We start from the raw sequence: 22,280 nt of genomic DNA, 5'->3' as shown, positions 1-22,280 counted from the left end.
GTGTCGTAAAAACCAGCCCAGTCCCTTCGGTAGCCTTCCCCTTGCCTTGGAACAAGGGAGGAGACTTAGAGGGGACTCTGGCAAAGCTGATACCCGAAGCTTTCGAGTCACCCTCCTTTATAGAGGACTCGTCACCAATAAGTGACGAAGAAATAAAGGATGCGCCAGAAATCCTAGAGTACGACTAACAGGCCACGGTAGACGATTTGGAGGAAATAAATCTGGATAGCGAGACCGACCCGAGACCCACCTTCATCTCTGCATTTATGTCACCTCAAGAAAAACAGGAATATGTTGAATTTATGAAAGCCAATTAGGATGTGTTTTCTTGACATTATGAGGAGATGCCCAATCTTGAACCGCACGTAGCCGTCCACAGGTTGGGCATCAACTTGTTATGCAAGCCTATCAAACAAAAGCTAAGGAGGTTTAGGCCCGATCTCAAAATCAAAATTGAGGTGGAGGTGGAAAAGCTTAGAGCAACACTCTTCATTCGAGAGTAAAATATCCTAAATGGCTGGCTAATATAGTCCTGGTCGAAAAGAAGAATTGGCAGATCAAGGTCTACATCGACTTCCGAGATTTGAAAGAGACTTGCCCTAAAGATGACTTCCCCCTCCAATTTACAGAGTTGCTGACTGATTCCACCACCAACTGTCAGGCGTTCTCTTTTATGGACGGCTGCACTGGTTATATCCTGATGCTGATGGCCCCGGAGAACAAGGAATCTACAGCTTTCTTAACACCAAAAGGTGTCTTCTGCTACATGGTTATGCCTTGTGGTCTCAAGAATGCAGAGGCCACGTATCAAAGGGCCATGACTACTAGCTTCAAAGACATGCTACACAAGGAAGTCGAGTGCTATGTAGATGACCTTGTAGTCAAATCGAATAATAGGGGGAGCCACATAGCGAGCCTCGACAGAGTCTTTGCGAGTCTTTGCCTCCATCAGCTCAAAATGAATCCCTTGGAATGTGCCTTTAGTGTGCGATCAGGGAGGTTCCAAGTTTCATTATTCGATACAGAAGTGTGGAGATTGAGCTCATCATGATCAAAGCCATCCAAAAGATGCCACCGTCTAGAAATCTATGGGAACTCAATTCCCTCGAAGGTCAATTGGCCTACATAAGGAGATTCATATATAAACTGGTAGGAAGATGCCAACCCTTATCCCATCTCATGAAGGAGGTCCCCTTCAAATGCGGTGAGGCATGCCAAGCGGTTTTTGACAGCATCAAAAGCTATCTTCTCAATCCCCTAGTTCTGCACCCATCCCCGGGAGGCCCCTCATCTTATACATGCCACGCTCGATGAGTCACTCGAAGCCCTCATATTATGGCTTTGTATTATCCGAGGCCTGAAATGTAAGGAGCAGAGGTCAATTACTCTCCAATGGAAAAGACATGCTTAGCCCTCATATTCGTAGTATTGAAGCTGCGACATTACCTGCACTAGCAGCTGAATTGGCTTGTCTCTCGTGCATACCCTATAAAGTATCTCTTATCACGCCCTTGCCTTATGGGCTGACTCACCAAGTGGTCACTACTCCTCATGGAGTATGACATCACATATGTACCGTAAAGGGCTGTCAAGGGTCAGGCCCTTGCAGACTTCCTAGCCACTCATCCGCTTGCGACAGGAACCCCCACAACTGAAGACCTACCGGATGAAGAAATCTTCAATGTCGAAGGCCTCTGCAGCTGGAAGATGTATTCTGACAGGATCTTCCAGTTGGAGAAAGGCGGTGCAAGAGTGGTATTCATCATTCCCTAGAAAGGATTAGTACCCCTATCCTTCTCCCTCCCGGGAGTGGGGTTGCATAATGAGGCAGAATACCAAGCACTCATCATAGGCCTAGAGATTGCCTCTCACCTAGATGTGAAACACTTGAATGTCTATGATGACTTTGAGATAGCAATCAAGCAACTCAAAGGAAGGTACGACATAAGGAGGGAGAGCCTCAAAACTTACTTTGGCGTTGCTAAGTCGCTAATCGCTAAACTCAATGAAGTGACTCTCGAGCACTTGTCTCGAAGGCTCAACACTTAGGCAGACGCGCTTGCCAAGTTAGGAGCTACAATTCAGATGCCGTTAAAAAACTCCATGCCAATATGGGTCATGGAATGGAGGTGTGCCGAATTCATAGAAATCCCCAAAGCGGAGCATCAGGCAAGAGAACTACTCGAATGGTGTTACTCCATTTCGACCGCAGCAGATGCTAGTAGTGTGCAAGGCTCGCCCACCTCCTCAACCTTGTGCATGACCGTAAAGAAGATGGGCAGGGGTGAAGAATGCCTGGCTGCAGACCACGTGTGTGCAGAAATTGAGCAGGAAACTGACTGATGCATCCCCATAATGGCGTATCTACTACACAATCGATTGCCCAACGAGCCCGTTGAGCGTAACATCATCCGGAGATCCACCACAGGATTTGTGTGCCAAGATGTTACTCTGTTCTTAATCTCCTACAACGACATGCTATTCAGATGTACTGGGCACGATGAGGCAAAGCGGGTTCTTGCAGAAGTCCATTCTGGGGTGTGCGGAATGCACCAGTCAGGCCCCATGCTGTACCACAGGATCATGCGGATAGGCTACTACTTTCCCACCATGAGTGCAAACTCATTGGCATTCGTGAAAATTTGCCCAATTTGCCATATCCATGTGAACTTCATTCACCAGCCACCCGAGCCTCTCCACTCAATGGTAGCATCTTAGCCCTTCGCCCACTGCGACATGGACATCGTAGGCCCCATCGATCCTCCTTCCTCCTTGGGGCATAAGTCCATACTCGCCGCAACCGATTATTTTTCTAATTGGGCCGAAGCAGTCCGTCTCAGGAAGGTCCCTGACACTGCGGTGGCTGACTTCATCCACCACCACATCATATATCGATTCGGTGTTTCCGATCGAATCATTTTCGACAATGGCCCCTTGTTCCGCAGTAGCCAGATCAATAGGTTAGCTGAGAAATTTGGGTTCACATGGAAGTACTGGACCATGTATCACCCAAGGGCTAACGGCCTTGCTAAAGCATTCAACGGAGCGTGATGTGAGGCCCCAAGGAAGTCTGTCTCTGCCACAAAGAGAAATTCGCACAAGAAGCTACTTGAAACTCTTTGGGCCCACCTTATCACATCCCGAGGAACAACACAATCCACCCCCTATTAACTAGTGTATGGAGGTGAGGCTATTGTCCCGATGGAAATCCAATTGCCATCCGTAAGAGTGCCCCTCCACTATGGAATGTGGAGTGAAGAACGGGCTACTCTTCGCTGCCAAGAGCTTGACGCGCTCGATGAAGGCAGGCACCGAGCGCAGCAGATCCTTGAGGCTAAAAAAATTGTATGAAAAGGGCCTTTGATTGATCCAATAGGATAAGAGCCTTCTTGAAGGGCAAGCTCGTTTTGGTAGTAAAGAGGCCCATCGCTACCCATGGCCAAACAAAGGGGAAATTCGAACCAAAGCAAGTAGGCCCATTCGTCATAAAGAAGGTTTTCCCTAACAGTGCATATTTCTTGATCAATGCCAAAGGGGGGGAGGCCAGGCCTCCAATTAATGACAGATATTTGAAAAAGTACTATCCATAAGCAAAGGTCCGCACCAAGCGACCTAGGGCCTGCCTACAACAGGTGAACCTCGCTCCCTGTCTGGCCAACATATGGGAACCCCTGTGGTCCCCCAAAAAAAAAAACATACGGGGTCTTGCGAAAATCAGCAATGGCACATTCCACAAGGGTTGGGATCCACGAGGGCATGAAAATCGACAAGGGCATCCCAACCATCATCATGCAGCAAGCAACAATCATCCCACGGGCACTTCATCCGCCATTCCTTATCCCCATCATCAGTAGGGGTAAGGACTGCACCAGCCCACAAAGAAAAAACAAAAAAAAGGAAGAAAAAGAAGAAGCAGCAAGCAAAGGGGCAACACTAAATAGGAAAGAGTTCGACATAAAGGAATTATTTTTATTCCATGAACAAGAGGATTACAACTTTGTGGTTACATCTCGTAACTACAATAAAACAAAGTGTGTACATCCATTCTGGGGTAGATCCGTCCACGAACTCAACCGCCTCCTCACCGTAGTGGCCTCCTCCGGGAGAGGGTATCACCCTCTTCAAACATGCCTTGGAGAAGAGTGTGGGCTCCTCCTTCTCTTGATCGTCACCTTACGAAGGTGAACAGCCATGCGCTGGTCGGAGGAAACAATACACGCACCAAGACTAGGCACACCGCCCCCACCAACTTCGATAGAAGGCCCCCAACACATTATACATAGTCGCGAGCCCCACGCCATGGGTCTCACACAAACAAAGGAGCTCTGGAGAAACAAGCTCATCCTCTGCCATGGGTCCATCGTCACTTCTGTGTGGTGAATGCATTCACAAGCACGTCCAATGCCCGTGCACACCCCAAAGCCAAGGTTAAGCAGTTAGCCCCCATATTGGGCATCACTCATCAGCCAAAATCTTCAAAGAAAAGGGGAAAACAGCTGCCCTCACTCTTTCCTGCCTCCCCCCCTTTTAAAGGGCTTAGGCTCCTCAAAGCTTGCTGCTTCCCGAGCATCATGCCGCCTAGCTACTCAACCACGTGTCATCACAATGGTGCCTCATTGACCGTGACATTTAAACCTTCTCCCGCCTCACCTATTAAGCATTGCCCATGAAGCATCACGGGAAAATCTCACGCCACCATGCTTTTGGCCTGGTGTTATCAGTAGATCACTAAAGCAGATCTTGCCCAAAGGCATTGCCATCCATGTGGCACTCTCCATCTGACCTCTCCCTATCATGTAGGCGTGTTGTCAACTGAGCACCTCTTCTTTAAGCATGCTTTCTTCGAGGCAGCTGATCATTCCACCCCTCGCAGGTGCCTTCTTCATCTCACCCCCCACGGGTGCCTTCTTCATTCGCCACCCCCCGTGGGTGCCTTCTTCAATCGCCACCCCCCGTGGGTGCCTTCTTCACTTTGCCCCCCTGCGGGTGTCTTCTTCATTTCACCCCCCCGTGGGTGCCTTCTTTACGCCACCCCCAAGGAGTGCCTTCTTCATTCCTCCCCTTGTGGGTGCCTTCTTCATTCACCACCCCCCGTGGGTGCCTTCTTCACTTCACTCCCCGCAGGTGCATTCTTCACTTCACCCCCCACAGATACCTTCTTCACACTACCCCGTCACAGGTACCTTCTTCACTCTACTCCCTCTGGGTCCCTCCATCATTCCACACCCCTCACGGCTCCCTCCATCAACCCACATCCCCGCGGGTGCTTTCAACATTCCACCACCGTGGGCACCATCCAACACCTTCTGCGGAACCACCATCATTGACCCTGCTTGGGCACAAACTGCCTGGGTCGCAATAAAGCCACTCCTCCGTCATGGTTCATTACACTGGTGACCTCTCTCCCCCTAAAAAAAAAAAAAGAAGCATAGCCAAAAAATGGCTATGGGTAAAATCACCCAACAAAAAATAGGGGCATGGTGAAAACCCGCAAAGGGCACCATGAATAAAAATGACAAGTGGGCATGGACACGAAGCCATGAGTAAAAGAGTCCTGAAAAAAAATCTTGGCACGATGAAAACCTGCAAAAGGGCGACATGAGTAAGAGTGGAAACCAACGGGTGGACATGACATCGAACTCACGAGTAAAAGCACCCAAATAAAGGATATGGTAAAAACTACTCTTCTGGCGCCATATCCCCTCCGCCCAGGTGAAAACCCGAAAAGGGCGCCTTGACCGAATCTCCTCCTTCTGGCCTTCGGGTCAAACCACCTCAATTCAGGCCCCAATGCCTTCAAAAAAAAAAACTCCGGGCCTCAGTGCCTCCAAAAAACAATCTAGGCCCTAGTGCCTTCCAAAAAAAACTCCAGACCCCAGTGCCTTCCAAAAACCAATCTGGACCCCAATACCTTCCTCCAAAAAAAATCCAGGCCCCAGTGCCTTTCTTTAAAAAAAATAATCCGGGCCCCAATGCCTTCCAAAAACATCCGGGCCCTAGTGGCTTAAAAAATCCAAGCCTCAGTGCCTTTCAAACATGTTTTTCGGCTCCAGTGTTACCCTTTGTTTTATCGCAGGCCTTTGTGCCGCCTTCTTATTCTCGGCACTAGGGCCTCAATGCCCCGGTGCGACTTTCTCAACACGGGCCTTAGTGTCGCCACATAAAAAAAAAAAGCTCCTCCTCTTCTTCTCTTCCATCAAACTCTTACTGCCAGGGTAAACTCCCCTAAAATGGGACCGCTTCAAAGGCCATCCTCTTATCGAGTCTGGGTAATTCGGGAGACCCCCAACTCAACCAGTAGGATGTTAGCCAAAGAGGTACCTTGCCTACCATTCGTCTCATCAAACTCTGCATCCAAGGTGAAGTCCCTAAAATTTGGGACCGCTTCAAAGGCCATCCTCTTATCGAGTCTGAGTAATTCGGGAGATCCCCAATTGGACTTGTAGGATGTAAGCCAAAGAGTTACCTTGCCTACCTTTTCTTCCTCCACCAATCTTCAAGCATTTAGGGTGAAGTTCCCTAAAATGGGACCATCTCGAAGGACATCCTCCTTTCATTATTTAAAGGTATTTTTTAATACTTGTATCCTCGTTATGAGTTAAGAGAAAAGCAATATGCGACCTAGGTCTGCAGGTATCAAAATTCCTACGAACTATGGAAGCCATAGGGTAATAAGCCCTGATCCATGAGTGAAATTTTCGACAGTCTCATAATTGCCCAAGAAGGTTCAAGAACGTTGATAAAGGTATTTGAAGAATACCTACGAAGTTTTGTCGCAATCTGACCAGTTCAAGGCAGTGCAAACATAGAAATAGTTTTGGGAAAATAAGCCTCCCACTCTAAAATGGACCTTATAACTATAGTCCTATCACTGGAGTGTCAAAAGATTGTGGGACCACTACCATTGGATTTGGAGCTTTTGAAAACCTTAGGGACAACAATTCAGCTTGTTCAGACCTTCCTGGACCAAGTTATGGTCAAATTACCTGAAATGGGTAGGTCACATGCTATTACCGTGCACCCACAGTGAACTAATTTCCATTAATGGAAACTGTGCTCATGGGTTTTGGGCTCAACTTTGAAAGGTTGTATCTCTCTCATCCCAAGCTGGATCAAGCTCAAATTTTATGAGCGTGCTCGTCTCGTCGACTCGAGCATTTTGATATGTGGCACGCTCATGTTGTGGCATGAGCCTAGAGAAAAATGTGAGAGAGGATCACCATTCAATGCAAGGTTGCAGGTTTTCCAGCAGGAGCACACCTCGATCGAGTGGCCACATTATGGCGCTCGCATGTCGGATCGACCCAAAATCAGATCTATTACGAGCATAGGGTTCGAGGCATCATCAGAGTTGAACCTTGCACGTAAAGGAAAGTCAGATTTGATGCACGACAAGTACAACATTGCTGCATTTTCTGGGCACTAAGAAGCAAATTCCGGTCAAAAGATCAAAAATGGAAAACGGTCATTCGGCCACCAAATCAAGCCACATTCATCACCAAGCGCTCACAACGACTTGCTCATCGATATTCAGAAAATATATCATCAAAAATCACCAAGAAATGGGCATAGTCTTTAAACAAATATCGCATGTTTCTCATGATTTTCGCACTTCATGATCATGGCCCAAAGACCCGATCCGTGGCTCAAAAGTGGTTTCAAAATGACTGTCTGCCGATCCGATCAAGAAAAGAATCATCTTTTGACTAAATAGAGACTGGAAAGACCCCAAATCATCCCTGGAAGATCACAAGAGTTCTTGGGCACAGCAGGGACTCCATTGGAATTTTGTGGATTGTTGTTACAGGGGCAAAATCGTCTTTTTTCCATATTTTTTTAGAATTTCTTCAATTCACTTAATTGTTAATTTTTAGCAATTAGGTCAAATTTTGATTTTACACCCATGTTTGGGCCCCACTTCTATATAAATAAGGGTGCACCTCATGTAATGGACCCTTCTTGGAGTAATAAAAATTACATTTCTTTATTTGAGTCTTAGGTCATGTCTTGGAGAGAGAGAGGAGAGAGAAGAATTTAAGCAGTACCCTTTGATGTAAGGTAACTTTCTCTCTCCTCTCTTCTTTCTCTCTCTTCTTTCTCTTTCTTCTTCCTCTTTCTTCTTTCTCTCTCTTCTTTCACTCTCTATTTTCTCTTTCTTCTTCTCTCTTCTTTTTATCTCTTCTTTCTCTCTCTTCTTTCTCTTCCTTTTTCTCTCGTCTTTCTCTCTCTTATTTCTCTATTCTTTCTCTCTTCTTTCTTTTTCTTGTTCCTTTCCTTTTCTTTCTTCTCTCTTTCCTTTTTTCTCTTTCTTTTGTCCTTTCCCTTCTCTTCTCTTTCTTTTTTTTCTCTCTGCTTCCTTCTAGTCTCATGTCCCTCTCAGTCTATTATAGGTGGTAGTGCTTACTGTTGAGCATGACGTTCTCTTCTTTATCTAATTGTTGCGTATAGCAGTGTAAATGCCGAGCGTGAATTTCTTCCCTCTCAGTCTATTGCGCACAGCAGTGTGTACTGTTGAGCGTGACGTTCTCACGATAGACTAAATTCCGAGTGTGACTTTCTTCTTTCTCTCTCAGTTTGTTGCATGCAACAATGCATACTGTAGAGCGTGATATTCACTTCTCCCTCTGTTCATTACGCATGATAATGCAAATGCCGAGTGTGTTCTAAGTCTGTTGCGTAGGGCAGTGCGTACTACCGAGCATGACGTTCTCTTCTCTCTTTATTCATTGCACACTACAGTGCAAATAACGAGTGTGGCTTTCTTCTCTCTCTTAATCTATTGTGCGCTGTAGTGTGTACTACCGAGTGTGATGCTCTCTTCCCTCTCTGTTTGTTGTGCATGGCAGTGCAAATACCGAGCGTGACACTTTCTCTTGTTTGTTGCAAGCAGCAGTACATACTGTCGAGCATGACATTCCCTTTTCTCTCTCAGTCAGTGAGTCCGTTGCACATGATGGTATAAATGCCGAGTGTACATTCCCCTTCTCTCTTTCGATCTGATGCACACGACAGTGAACACTGCCAAGCATGATGTCTTCTCTTCTCTCTCTTCTTTCGGTCGTGCACGACAGTAAGGACCGCTGAGCATGACCTATCTTCCTTCCCACTTTCTGCCCTACATGGTAGCACACACTACTGAGCACGATCTCCCTTCTCTTCTTTCTCCTTTTGCTAGTTCAATCAGATGGCTGGCTGAGCCTTTTGTTGTCGTGCCAGTCTTGACTTAGAGTAGTTTAACCATTGTGTCGGTCTATTTATTGTGCCCGTCTAACTGCTGCGCCAGACTAGTCACTACATTTGAAAGTCTTCACGTCAGTCCCAACGTCGAGTAGTTTAGTCGTTGTGTCAGTCTAGTTACCGTGCCCGTTTAGCTATCGCTCAATACTAGCCACTTTGCCAGATTAGTCATCGTGCTAGTCTTGTTGTCGAGTCGTTTAACTGTTGTTCCGGTCTAGTCATTGTGCCCATCTAGTTACTACACCAGACCAGTCGTCATGGTAGCCATGCCACTGCGCCCATCTAGTCGTCAGGTCAAACATCTTCATTCTCTTTCTTCCCTTCCCTTTCCTCTTTGGAAGGTTCAGCGAGAGCTAAACTTACCTTCATCACTTGTCCCATTCTTTCTCTTCTTCTTCTCTCTACAAAAATTTCCATTTCTTTTCCTTTGAAGAGTTGGGTGAGATCTAGACCAACCTCCGTCCCACTTTTCCCTGAAGGACTAGTTGAAAGACATACTAGCCTTCAAACTCTTATTTCTTTTCTCTGACATCTTCTCTATCTCACCCCTTTCTTTCTTTCTTTCTTTATTATAAGACATTATTAAAAGTCCCTCGTCAAGTAGATGTCGTAAGGCTGTCGAATTGATATGTGGACTCTTTTTTATTTCTTCTACTTCTCCCCGTGCACACATGCATGTGTGTTCACCCTATGACAAGGTGGGGTCCTCAGACCCACTTGTCTGTACTCTAATGTGTGTGTGTGTGTTTTACAGGAAAGAGGAAAACAGGTCAAGGGAGGCGATTCTGAACCGACCACAGGCCAGGGGGCATTCCCACGTGATCTAAGAGGGCGCCCACACGAGTTAGCCCATGTGCATCATGAACCCACGCGAGATGAGTCCCGCCTGGCGAACCTAATTCCTCTCTCGTCGGTTGGTAGCCCTGCCCGTCTTCTTCACACGGTTCATGAGAGAGCAGTCTCAAGTCCCAGGTCGATCTCTAACCTCGAACCGCACCACCAGGACACCCCGACCCAGAGGCTAGATCGAGGCATCTAACCAGCTTGGTAACTCCACTGGGGTCACGCTACCCCATCGTCAGGTCGTTCTTGTTCGACCTTTTTTTTCTTCTGTTTCTTGCTTATTAACACACACATGTCTTTTGGGTTATGGAACCCGTTCATCTGAGTTGGGGATTTTATAATCCCCACACTTGTGAACTTTCCTCAGGGACAGGTTCCTTAAACCTCATTCTGGACCTTCCTTTTAAGCGAGGACCTAAGGTCACGCTCCTAGGTTCTTACCATGATCGGTGAGTGGAGGGACTCAAAAGTCCCTCACTCACCATCTTCTAGCAATGGTGGACCCTCTACCAAAACACCTAGCATGGGTGGCAGACAGGCCATCGCGCACAGCATGTACCCTGCCACCGGCAAGTCACTTGTCGGTCCCACTCGGGGCAGCTGAAAGGCAGTCCCTTCCCTTCCTGAGCATAATAGCCTAGCTGTCAATGCTCCTACGGGTCACCAAAAGGACAGCCCCCATGTTCTACCACATCGAGCCTCTGTAACGAGAGGTTTCACACACGAAGGAGGTTCTGAAGCCACCATCTCTCACACGCACACTAAGGCTCATGGTTCGCCCACTCGAGCCATAGTTCGGGGCAATCCTCACTGTCCAGGTTCGAGTATTCACTGACCGGGCCCCGTATACCTTATGCATACATATAGCACTACTCGAGGCAGTCCTTTGATTGCGCTCAGCTGAGTACAAGAGAGACAATATTCTCGTCGTTCCTCTCAGCACATGCCTGCTCAATCTGTGAGGGGTGGTCACAAGCCCAATCCCTCACTAACACATGCTCGTGGTACTTAGCCTCCTCAGGTTGCTCGAAACCTTTCTTCAAAAGGTGCCCACGCGCCGCCGCCACAGACTGCATCGTGCTCCCGACCAAGACGTCACTGATAGATTTCTCCTCCCCCATTTGTCCCTTCTCCACCGGTCAAGCGGCTCAGGACTTGGTACTTGAAGACCTTTTCAAAGAGTACCCTATCGCTGTACCCTCTTTGCCCGGCCTTTGGAGCTCATAAGAGAGCACGGGAAAGATTCTCCTGAGAGATGAGGTCTTCCGTCCCCCGTCTTTCCCCAAGCCAAGATCGAAGCTAGAGCTAGCCCCTATCTCTGGCCCACATCCCTTGGCACACCTGATGGAGACGGCGTTGTCATGTTCGATGATGGAGGACTATTCTTGATCTTAGCGCTGAAAGGAGATATAAGAAAGCTTGAGAACCAAACATAGCCTGGGAATACGAATAGCACTAAGGGAAGAACCCAAGAAGCTCAGGGAAAACAACTTGCTGACTTCCAAGATGAAAATCCCTTCCACCTCCTACAACCTGGAGTAGAACCTGAGGTAGAAGGACCAGAACCTTGTATGGTTATTAGCATCATAGAAGACAACCCAACCATGTAGCCCCCCCACAGTCCCAAGACCGTCGTGAACCGATCTTGACCCTATCAATGTATAAGGCTTGAGCTCAGTCAGAGCATGCCGAACCCCTGCTGATCGAACTACCACAACTATTTCGAAAGGCACGCAAGATGTTGACCATGCAAGGGACCGATTTCCCTCTGAAGAGGGTCAGCGTAATGGTCATCGACAACCCTAATGACGACCAGGAGGATCAAGTGTACCGGTTTGAAGACATTATGCATAGAATGATGGACAAGATCAAGATCATGGAAGGTACTTGGTCCCTTGGTAACTCATCTAGCCAGGGTACCAATTCTCCTCTTCCAACGGAGCCAATCCTGAGGAAGCCACCTCCTTCACACAATTGTTCCCCCCCTCGTCAAATCTCTCAAGCTGATACTAGCGCTATGGTCAGTTACAGTTTGCGAGGAAGGAAGATTTTGGGCATACAAGGCCCAACCCTTTATCAGAAGCCTTATCCCTCTTATATTGATCAGCTCCCGTTTCCCCCTACATACCAAAAGGGGAAGCTCCTGCTTTTCAATGGCACGAGCTCCCCTCATCCGCACATTGCCCATTTCTAATCGGCATGTCAAGAGACGGCAGCTGATTGGAGACTTATTCTCTGTCAATTTTTTGGGACTCTTGACGAGTCGGCATTCAAGTGGTATGCCCATCTCCCCCCGAAACTCAGTCAAGACCTGGGAAGAAATGGAGCACTTGTTTTATAAGTGCTTCTATGAGGTCGAACGGGAAGTTTAGGCTATTGAGCTTCTCACACTGACCCAGGACCCTGATGAGCCTATCGATCAATTCATTGCAAGGTGGAGGGATTTGGATGAGCTAATCCATGCCTAAAATTGATGCAGTTCAATCTTGTGTGCGCAACATGCATCCAAAGATTTCCCTACATGTTAAGGTTTCAAACCCAACTTCCATATCAGACTTGATCTCTAAATCAGTTCATATAGAGGGCCTCTTCAAGCATCATGGTGGGCCTCAAATGCAGTCATCGAATGGATGAAACAACCGTAGCTCGAGCAATCCTCTATCCAATGCCTAAGGCAAACAGCAGAAGGTAGTGGTCAGTGCTTCCGTCACTGTATCAGACCCCAAGAAGGCCTTTCCTCAAACCTTAGACTTCTCCAAAGGGGTGACCACAAATTCTCAAGTAGCACCTCAACGAGGGCAACAACAACCCCAGGCTTACAATAGGGTGCCTCCACCTCCGAACCTTTATGAGAAGGATTACTAGGCAGAGAAGAGAACCAAAGTTTATAGCTTCAATAAGGAGTGGGTCCCAACCCTGCTCCGAATGTTGCTAGATCAACAGATGATCATCCTGTCTGAGTAAACAAAGCCAGAAGAAGTTGGACTTGTCACCAACCTAAACTATTGTACTTACCATAGAACATTGGAACATCTTGTCTAGGAATGCTTCACCCTCAAGTATCATATTGAAGCTTTGATCCAGAAGGGACAGATATAGCTCGAGATTCTCAAGAAGGTATTTGGGGCAGCTGAAGCAGCTCTCGTGGTGACAGTATAAGAAGAAGACAAGCAGGAATATCATCTTGAGGACCTACCGCCCGATCTTCTCCAAGTGATGTGTTGAATCATGCTTTAAGTCGGGGTCATTTGACCAAATCCATCCATACAACCCAGGTATCTCCCTCGAGGGACCATAAATCTGTGGTGCCTGTATCACTGGATACGTAGTCACGATCTTGATGAGTGCTTTGCCTTTGAAGCCATAATGAAGGAGTAAATAGAAAAGTAACACTTCATTGCCATCCCAGATGATTATGTTAGGCTGCCGTCACCAGAAGTAAATCGGACACAGACCTTTTCTAAGAATGCACAATCTGAGCTTTCTGATCCAAACGACCCTTGAACTTCCCAATCATGGCATGTCAATCGAGGATGGAAAAAAAACAGGTCAAAGAGAAGGAAAGTGATTCGCCAAGCAAAGCCAGCTCCCAAGACACGTGTGTTTGAACACATTTTTCATCACCTTGGTCCCTGATGCGGAATCAAGAGGAAGCCGGTCAATAAAGCTTGAAAAATCAGTGGAATTATCTACAGTCTCAGAATTGCCTCAGAACCGGTCAAGATCTTCGTAAGCACTCTAAACGGTCACTTGCTAAGTTTTATCGCAAGCAGACATATCTAAGGCAGTGAAAAACCAAGAAATAATTTCGAAAAAATTGGCCTCTATCACCTTGAAATTGACCCTGTAACTAAAACTATATTTTTTATGCGTCAAACAACTGTGGGACCACCACCATTGGATCTGGCATAGTTGAAAACATCGAGAGCACTCCATGACAAAGTTATGAGTAAAATAACGAAATGGGGTAGGCCGCACACTATTCCCATATGGCCACGCTGCACCAAAACACCATCAAAGGTGACTATTTTAATAGTCACGTGCAGTGATCTTTGGGGCTCATATCTCACCCGTCTTGAGTCGGATCACTCTAAAATTTTGTGAGCATGTTCGCCTCGTCAAGAAGAGAGTTTCGATATGTGTTACGACTCGTGATGTCACACGAGCAAGCAGAAAAGCTAGAAAGAGTTGTTGATCTGTGAAGAAGTTGCAAAAAATTGAGCAACAACACGCCTTGCTCAAGCTGCCAAATCACGATGCTCGCGCATGGAATCGACACGAAACTAATTCTATTGTGTGTGTAAGGTCCAAGGCTATCATTGGTCTGACGTACATGATGAACAGTTGGATTTTTCACACAAAGTCGATCAAGTGATTGTAAATTCCGGCCGCCGGATTCTAGATTCCAAACAAAACATAAAAGTCACGAAATCTTCGTTCGAGCTTTGAATCGCATCTCGTTTGTTGCCACGCAATCGTGATGGCATGTTCAGTGCACTATACTGAAGAAATCACAAAAAAACATTGAGGAACAAGTGCACTATCGATCCAAAGTTTTCAAGATTTATCAAAATTTCAAGTCTCATGATCGTGGCCTAAAAACACGATCCATGACTCAAAGATGGTATCAAGTTGATCGTCATGCCAAGTCCTACAAGAAAACAATCATATTTTGATAAAAAGGGCATCAGAGCAACCTTTAATCAGTCATGGAAGATCACGCAAGTTCTCGAGCAGTAGCAAGGACTATTCTAGAATTCCATCTATTGTTAAGTAGGGGTAAAATAGTCTTTTTGCACCCTATTTTCTTAATTTTATTTAATTCAATTAAGCTATAATCATCATCAATTTGGGTAGTTTTTGAGTATCCACCCATGTTTGGGCCCATATCGATATAAACATGCAAAGCGTAATTGTAAAGGACCTTTGGTTCAAGCTTTGGTTCATTCTTCAACCATTCAATAAAGATTTCAATTCTTGCTTAAGTTTATAGATGCATGCCGGAGAGAGAGAGGAGTAAGAAGAAAATGTCCATTACCCCTCGATAAGGTATTTTCTCTCTCCTCCTCTTTTCTCTCTCATCTTTTCTCTCATCTCTGACTCTCTCTCTCTCCTCTTTTATCTCTCATCTCTAGCTCTTTCTCTCTCCTCTTTTTAACTCTCAATGGTTAGGTGCCTCGATCTCACCTTCTCAGATCTGGGTGATCGGGTGGCACGTGTCTCAAGTTTGAAAGACCCGGGACTTGTGATCACTTTCTCAGAAACCTTGTTCAAGAGTAAGGGTCGGTATATCAACCGATGAGAGAAAGGTGGGTCCGGGACTTACTCGGGCTGGCTCGCGTGGGCGCCCCCTCAGCTACTTCAGTTGGTTTAGACTCGCCTCCCTTGACCTACAATCTCCTGATTTTCTGCACAATACTACTACGGTTAATTTGCAAGATAAGTGGGCCGAAGACCCACCCTTGTCTTAGGGCAATGCACATTCGTATCGCTAAGAATGTGAAAAGTTAAGGCGATGAAGTGGAAGGAAGGCAAGAGGCGACGAAGAGATAGGTCCCGATGATGCTAAGCATTGCCACCCACAGTCATGGTGTAGCAATGGCACGACCATTGGACGACTCTAGACCCTACTGCTCATGGCTAGAGGGTGAGCAATGACAGTGATAACCTTTTGTGAAGCTCGCGACGATAGCCATTTGTGAAGCACGTGGTGACAGTTCTTGCCAAGGCATACGATGATAGTTGTGCGACGCAGGAGTAACCAACGGACAACGATAGGTTGGAGGATTGTACGATGGAGGTTAACGGGCGGAAATAGGCACCGAGCATGCGAGGGAAGCTCGAGGACGATGATAAGTGTTGCCGCGACCTCTTGTGAGCGGTGATAGGCTTCGTCGTCTGCGATAGGCACGCAACTAGGGGAAGACACTTACGGGCGGCAATGGGTTTCACCTTCTGCATTCTTCACTAAGATGTTGAAGACCTCCCTGTGAATGACGATGAGCAACACCGCTTTCTAGCCTAGCTTAGAGATAGAGACTAACCAACTGAAGGGGAGAGGAGGTCGTGCATGATGCTGCTATCGCCATGAGCGACCTGTGAAACCATAGGGAGAGGAAAACAGAAAAGAAAGAGGCATGCACGGTGCGGCCACTGCAGTGCATGGCCTCTGAGGGAGGCTCTGACGAAGAAGAAGAAGAAGAAAGAAATGAAGAAAGAGAAGATTTTACCCTGAGCCTAGGGGTACCGGTCCAACAGTTTCTCTCTCCTTACTTTCTCTCTCAATGTGACCCAACAATGAGAGGAAAGAGAAATTTTATTAAGTAATAGCTCTCTCTTTTATGAAAGGTTCAAGGCCTTTTGCATACAATGATGGTATGGTATATATAGAATTGTGCCCAAACATGGGTGGATCATCAAAAGTAACCCTAATTACTGGAAATTAAGATTAAAATAAATTAAAAGAAATTAGAAAATAGCTGAAAAATGACCAATTTGCTCTTTCCTAACAAGTTATGGAATTCCAAAACAGTTCTTGTGCTGCCCAAGAATGTGTATGATTTTTCGAGGATGATCAGGGGTCGTTCTGATGCCTGGTTGATGGAGAGATGATTGTTTTCTTAAAGGGCTCAACATGACGATCAATATGATACTTACTTTGAGTCATGGATTGTGTTTTTAGGGCACGATTATGTGACTTAAAATTGGAATGAATCTTGAAACTTTGGATCAATTGTGTGCTCGCTCCTTGATGTTTTTCTGTGATTTCCTTGATGGATCACACTGAGCATGCTGTCACAATCATGGGGCAACAAACGCAGCTCGATTCCGTGCTCGAACGAAGATTTTGCAACTTTTGAATTTTTGTCGAAATCTGGAATTTTGGCGATGGAATTTGCAGTTGCCTCGTCGATTTCGTGTACGGAACCCGACCGTTCATCATATACGGGGTTCGGACTAGCGATAGCCTTAAACCTTACGCATGCGATGGAATTGATTTCGCATCGATCGGGCTCGCGAATGATGTTACTTAGATGCTCGAGCGAGGCACGACGCTGCTGAATTTCCTGCACTTTCTTCACCAATCAACTACTTCTCTCTAGCTTTTCTTGACGCTCGGGCATCGTCGCATGGCATGCCACATATCGAAATGCTCGTCTCAATGAGACGAACACACTCCAATAAGTTTTAACGTGATCACATATCAAACGAGGGAGATATAAGCATCGTAAGTCACTATTTGGGATTATTCCTTTAATGAAGCTTAGTTACAGAGTGGCCGCATGGGAATAGCGTGCGGTTCCTCTTGTTTTGCTCTTTTGCCTATGACTTCTTCTTGGAATGTCTGTTTAAGCAAAAATTTCACCCTTGGGGGTTTTCAACCGTGTCAGATCTAATGGCGGTGGTCCCATAACAAATTGAGACACTGAAAATATAGCTCTAGTTACAGGTTCCATTTCAGGGTGCTAGAGGCTGATTCTACTGGAATTGTTTCTTAATCTACACTGACTTAGACATGTCAAAATGCGATGAAAGTTGGCAAGAAAAGTTTGAGAGTCCTTATGAAGATCTTGGCTAGTTCTAGGGCTATTATGAGACTGTCAAAATTTTCGTTGTGTGTTAGGCTTTATTGATTGGGGATCCATGCTGATGAAAAATGTCTTCCAACAGCATGCCCTGTCGAATGTTGTGCCTCGATAAAAGTGAGAGGTACAGTCATTCGTGAAACTTCCCCTGGCTAGCCACAAGACTACTTCAATGCTGAGGAGATCCACGCAATGCTGCAATTAGGGTGCTCGAACTTTTGGACGCAATGTATAAGTCCCTGCATGGAGACTTACAGGAGAAGAGGAGAATTTTGATGGATCCTATCAAAGTCCTCACCCTCAAGGGACTATTTTTTGTTCTAACAGCTTGAGGATTACGTAGGGACCTCGTAGGTCAGAATCAGGCCTATTTAAAGGCCAAGTTCTATTAACCTTTGGTCAAAAATTTTTGCTGCTACACCAGGTTTGCTTTTGATGATCAAGGTATCTCTATAGGTCCCGTTTAACGAGGTTCAGTTGGGGGCTTCTGACCTGCCCGAAAGTCTGGGCCTATCCCCTTGGGGGATTTTTGAGAGGTGGCCTCGTGGGCCCCATCCTGCCAAGTCCATTAGGGGGCATGTCCCAAAGCTCTGAGCAGGTTGGCTAAGGAAGGTTTTAGGCAAGGAGATCTCATGACATGGAACAACCCTGAAGTCTTTGGCAGGTTAGGCCCTGGCTTTGTCATTTTCTTATTTTTGCGATGGTCTTTAAGCATATTGGAGGGATCTTTCAATCGTCATCGTCACCCTCAAGGACTCTTGTTGTTTGTGGAGGTGAAACGTGGGAGGTCTTATGCAGCTATCACTCCTTGGTGAGCCATTTTGTTTTGTGATTGAATGTTGGCTACTGAGGATTTTAGGTAGACCTCATAGAATCACGCCTGTTTGGCAATTGGGTGTCAGCTGAGGCTGTGGTAGTGCATCAACCTACTTTGTCTGTCCAAGCGCACTTTCCGGCTTTTTTCTTGAACAAGGGAAGCGGTGTCATAAAGATGGTTTTCACCAACTTGCTTTATTTTTTAGTTCTTTTACCCATGACCTGGTGCCCATGTCCACCCTTTTCATCTGTTTTTTCTCATGGTGCCCTTTTGGGATTTTCACCATGCCTGGGTTTTTTTTTCATGAAACTCTCTTACTCATAGTTTTATGACCATGCCCGTCTGTCATTTTTACTCATGGCATTACCTTGTCCAGGTGTTCACCATGCCCGGTTTTTGTGAAGGCATGTTTAGGGTCGTGCCTTTGAGACCTGTGCAAAGCCTTTTAACGTCATGCGGCTAGGACATGTACTATAGTTTAGGGTCATACGGGTGGACCGTAGTGGTGATGAATGGCAATCTGTGGAGGCCATGGAGTGAGTATGGTGATGGTTTTGGCTCACATTGGGGAGATGGTGCAAGGCTACCTATGAAAGGTGGATGGTGTATGAATAATGAGTGAAAAGTGGTGTAGTTGAAGGTGAGTATGGGTGGCAAAATGGCTCACAGTTTGATGAGCATGGGTGAGACTCACTGGGGAATGATGAATTGTGGTAGTGAAGTGAACGGGTTCACTGGGGAGGCAATGAAGGTGGTGCACGCACACACATTGTAGGTTAGGGAAAGCTTGCGTGAAAATGTACATAAAGGGGGTGTGCATGTATGTGGGGGCAAGTTTAAGGTCGTGCATCCAGGACCTGTGTGAAGCACTTTAAAGTCATGCGGCCAGCACGTGCACTATGATTTAAGGTCATATAGCTTGGACCGTGGTTATGTAGTTTAAAGTGATGCAACTAGGACCATGCAGTTTAAGGTTGTGGAACTAAACCTCTGCTATAGTGTAAGGTCCTATAGTTTGGATCATGCAGTTTAGGGTCGTACTCCTGGACCATGGTTGTGCAGTTTTGCAGCACGGATCAAGGCTGTGTAGCTTAAGGTCATACATCACGGACTGAAGCTGTGCAATTTAAGGTCATGCAGCGCGGACCATTGTGTGGGTCATCATGTAGGTGAAACTCCATGGGGGATAGGTCTGTGTATAATGATATGACTGCCTGGGGAAAAAAATATCTAAGGCTATACACAAGTAGGGAGCTTTAGATGACGATGGTGGCCCTACGAGGAGTGGCAAGCAAAAGTGGACTCCTCTGGGGACTAAGGGGGTACATGTGACTCCTTAGGGTGAAGGATGAAGCTTCATGTAACTCCACTGGGGATGACAAGCCGGAGCATCGGTGTAACCCTACTAGGGGTTGAAAAGATAAGCATGGCACTAACTCGCTAGGGATAGTGGGTCGCAATAGGGTGTGACTCATGATGGGGTGTCAGTGCGAAGCAGATCCACTGGGGATTGAAGGGGTAGGTGCGACCCCCTCTTTTCTTGTCATACACCTAACTTCACTGGGGGTGTTGATGAAAGACACCTGGCGAAGGGGTGATCCCTCTCACAGTTAATGGACTATTTGTCGCGTCGTGCGTTGCAGTTTTAAGGTCTTGTAGCTCGGACCATGGCTATGCAGTTTTAAAGTCATGCATCTAGGACCATGCAATTTAATGTTGTGCAACTAGACCTCCACTACAATTTAGGGTCATATAGTTTGGACCATGGCGCTAAGCCTTTTAACATCATGCAATCAGGGCTTGCACTATAGTTTAAGGTCATACAGTTGGACTGTGGCCGTGCAGTTTTGAGTCATGCGACCAAGACTCCGCAGTTTAAGGTCGTTCTACTAAACCTTTGATACAGTTTAAGGTCGTATAGTTTGGACCGTGGCTGAGCAGTTTAAGGTCATGCATCGTAGACCGTGGCTGTGTACTTTAGGGTCATGCCGAACGGACTGTGGTTGTGCAGTTTAGGGTCATGCAGCGTGGACCATGGTCAAGGGAGTGTGACTCCAAAGGAAATAGAGTCGTCATTAGAGACTTGACTCCTTGAGGAATGCGGCAGTGATGTAGGGAATGAACTTTTTGAGGAGGACGATGGTTTAGATGGGAGTTCCATGGGATGTGCACGACACTAAGTGTTGGATGGCGCATGCGACACTAGTCTTTGGGTAAAGCACTTGGCGGAGAGCACGACGCTAGGTTTAGGTGACAAGCGCATGATGCTAGCCTTTGGTGAGACGCACGATGATTGCCTCTGGCTAGGCATGCGACGATAACTTCTTAATGAAGCGTACAGTAATAGCCTCCTGATGAGGCACGTGATGATAGCCCCTAGCGGGGCATCCGTCGATAGCCTCCGGGTGAAGCGCATGGGGATAACCTCTTTGGGTCTCGGGCTTGCCCCAGCCCGACCTGGTCTTCTTTCAGCCAGAAACATGGGGACTGGAGCACCATTGTGAATTTGTGAAGGGAAATTTGTGGCGCTACTGAGTATAAAAGGGGGAAAAACCACATTTTACTATTTTACCGAAGGGTAAAATAGTTTTGAGCGAGAGAGAGAGAGAGTCAGAGTTTCTGTCAAGAGTCTTATGGCGAGAGTTTCCCGGTCAAAGTTTGTAGCAGACAGGCCTTTCTGGAGCTTTTCAAGCGAGCTTGAGTAGGTCGTGAGGTTCGTACCGTGCTTGCGAATGCTTTGGGATAGTGCCAAGTCATTTTTAGGAGGAAACAGAGCTTCTTAGAGCCTTAGCAAGATTTGCAACAGTGATTCTGCTGGGGTTTTAAGTGTTCTTTCGATAGTCCCGTTGCAAAAGGGAGGGTTGCCGAGAAGTCAAAGGAGCTGACGGTCCTCTTGTTCTATGGAAGAGAAGAAGGAAGAGTAGCAATGGGCTCACCGGACACTTAGTGGAATTCTGGTGAGTTCATGGCGAACTACTGAAGTGAGAAAATGGGGAGAAGGGAGACCCGTAAGGCCGCAGGGAAGCTTTTTGTGGATTTTTAGAGGTTCTTTGATCTTCCCGACCGTTGGTAAGGGGAAAGAATAGGTTCAGGCGGGGAAGCATTTTCCAACAAGCTGAGGGAGTTTCTGTCAATGAGGGGATTGACCGATGAGAACTTGAAGGGTTACGGGGCCATAACGGTCGGGAGGCGATGGGTTGTGAGACGGCAAACTGTCACCTTTCGCACTCGCGACGACAGGCCATGTCACAATTGCCAAACAGCATGCCCAGACTTCAAGGGATGTGGTACGCCGTATATGGGACGTGTGTGAACAGCTGGAGCACAGGCAACATCAAGTGCTTTACTTTGGTAGACAGCGATAGCACTTGGTCACGAGATGGTGTTAGCGCTACCTTGTGAGCATAATGAAACCATCTTAGCGGGTAGTTTGAAATAATCCTGCCCCCATGGCACAACAATCCCGTCTCAGTGGGTAGACGGTGATAATCTTGCCCTTGGTTGCGAGACGGCGATAGCCCAGCCTTCTCAGTGGGCAGACGACAATAGTCCTGCCTTCTCAGTGGCCGTCTCAGTGGGCAGACAACAATAGTCCTGTCTTGCTTGCAAGACGGCGATAGCCCTGCCATCTCAGTGGACAAACAATAATAGTCCAGCCTTGGTTGCGAGAAGGTGATAGCCCTGCCTTCTCAGTGGCCGCAACCATCTCAGCGGGCAGAAGACAATAGTCCTGCCCTCTACGCACAACAATCACATCTCAGAGGGTAGACAGCGATAGTCCTACCCTTGGCTGCGAG

At 46.8% G+C, this 22,280-nt stretch overlaps 2 protein-coding genes across 2 annotated transcripts; both read left to right on the top strand.

Annotated features, from left to right (window-relative positions):
- Positions 1-2,355: 2,355 nt before the first annotated feature.
- On the top strand, positions 2,356-2,718 carry LOC148782813 (uncharacterized). The gene has a single exon (XM_088860357.1). The coding sequence runs from the start codon at positions 2,356-2,358 to the stop codon at positions 2,716-2,718; it is 363 nt and encodes a 120-aa protein (XP_088716483.1).
- An 18-nt stretch (positions 2,719-2,736) lies between these two features.
- LOC105420899 (uncharacterized) lies at positions 2,737-3,051 on the top strand. The gene has a single exon (XM_011626239.1). It carries the CDS (start codon positions 2,737-2,739, stop codon positions 3,049-3,051), a length of 315 nt encoding a protein of 104 aa, XP_011624541.1.
- Positions 3,052-22,280: the final 19,229 nt, after the last annotated feature.

Source organism: Amborella trichopoda, chromosome 3, assembly GCF_054954075.1.
Source record: "Amborella trichopoda isolate Santa Cruz 75 chromosome 3, AtrichopodaSantaCruz75HAP2 v2.0, whole genome shotgun sequence".
Classification (NCBI taxonomy): domain Eukaryota; kingdom Viridiplantae; phylum Streptophyta; class Magnoliopsida; order Amborellales; family Amborellaceae; genus Amborella; species Amborella trichopoda.
The sequence above is the reverse complement of the archived record's forward strand: the minus strand, read 5'-3'. Positions and strand labels throughout refer to the sequence as shown.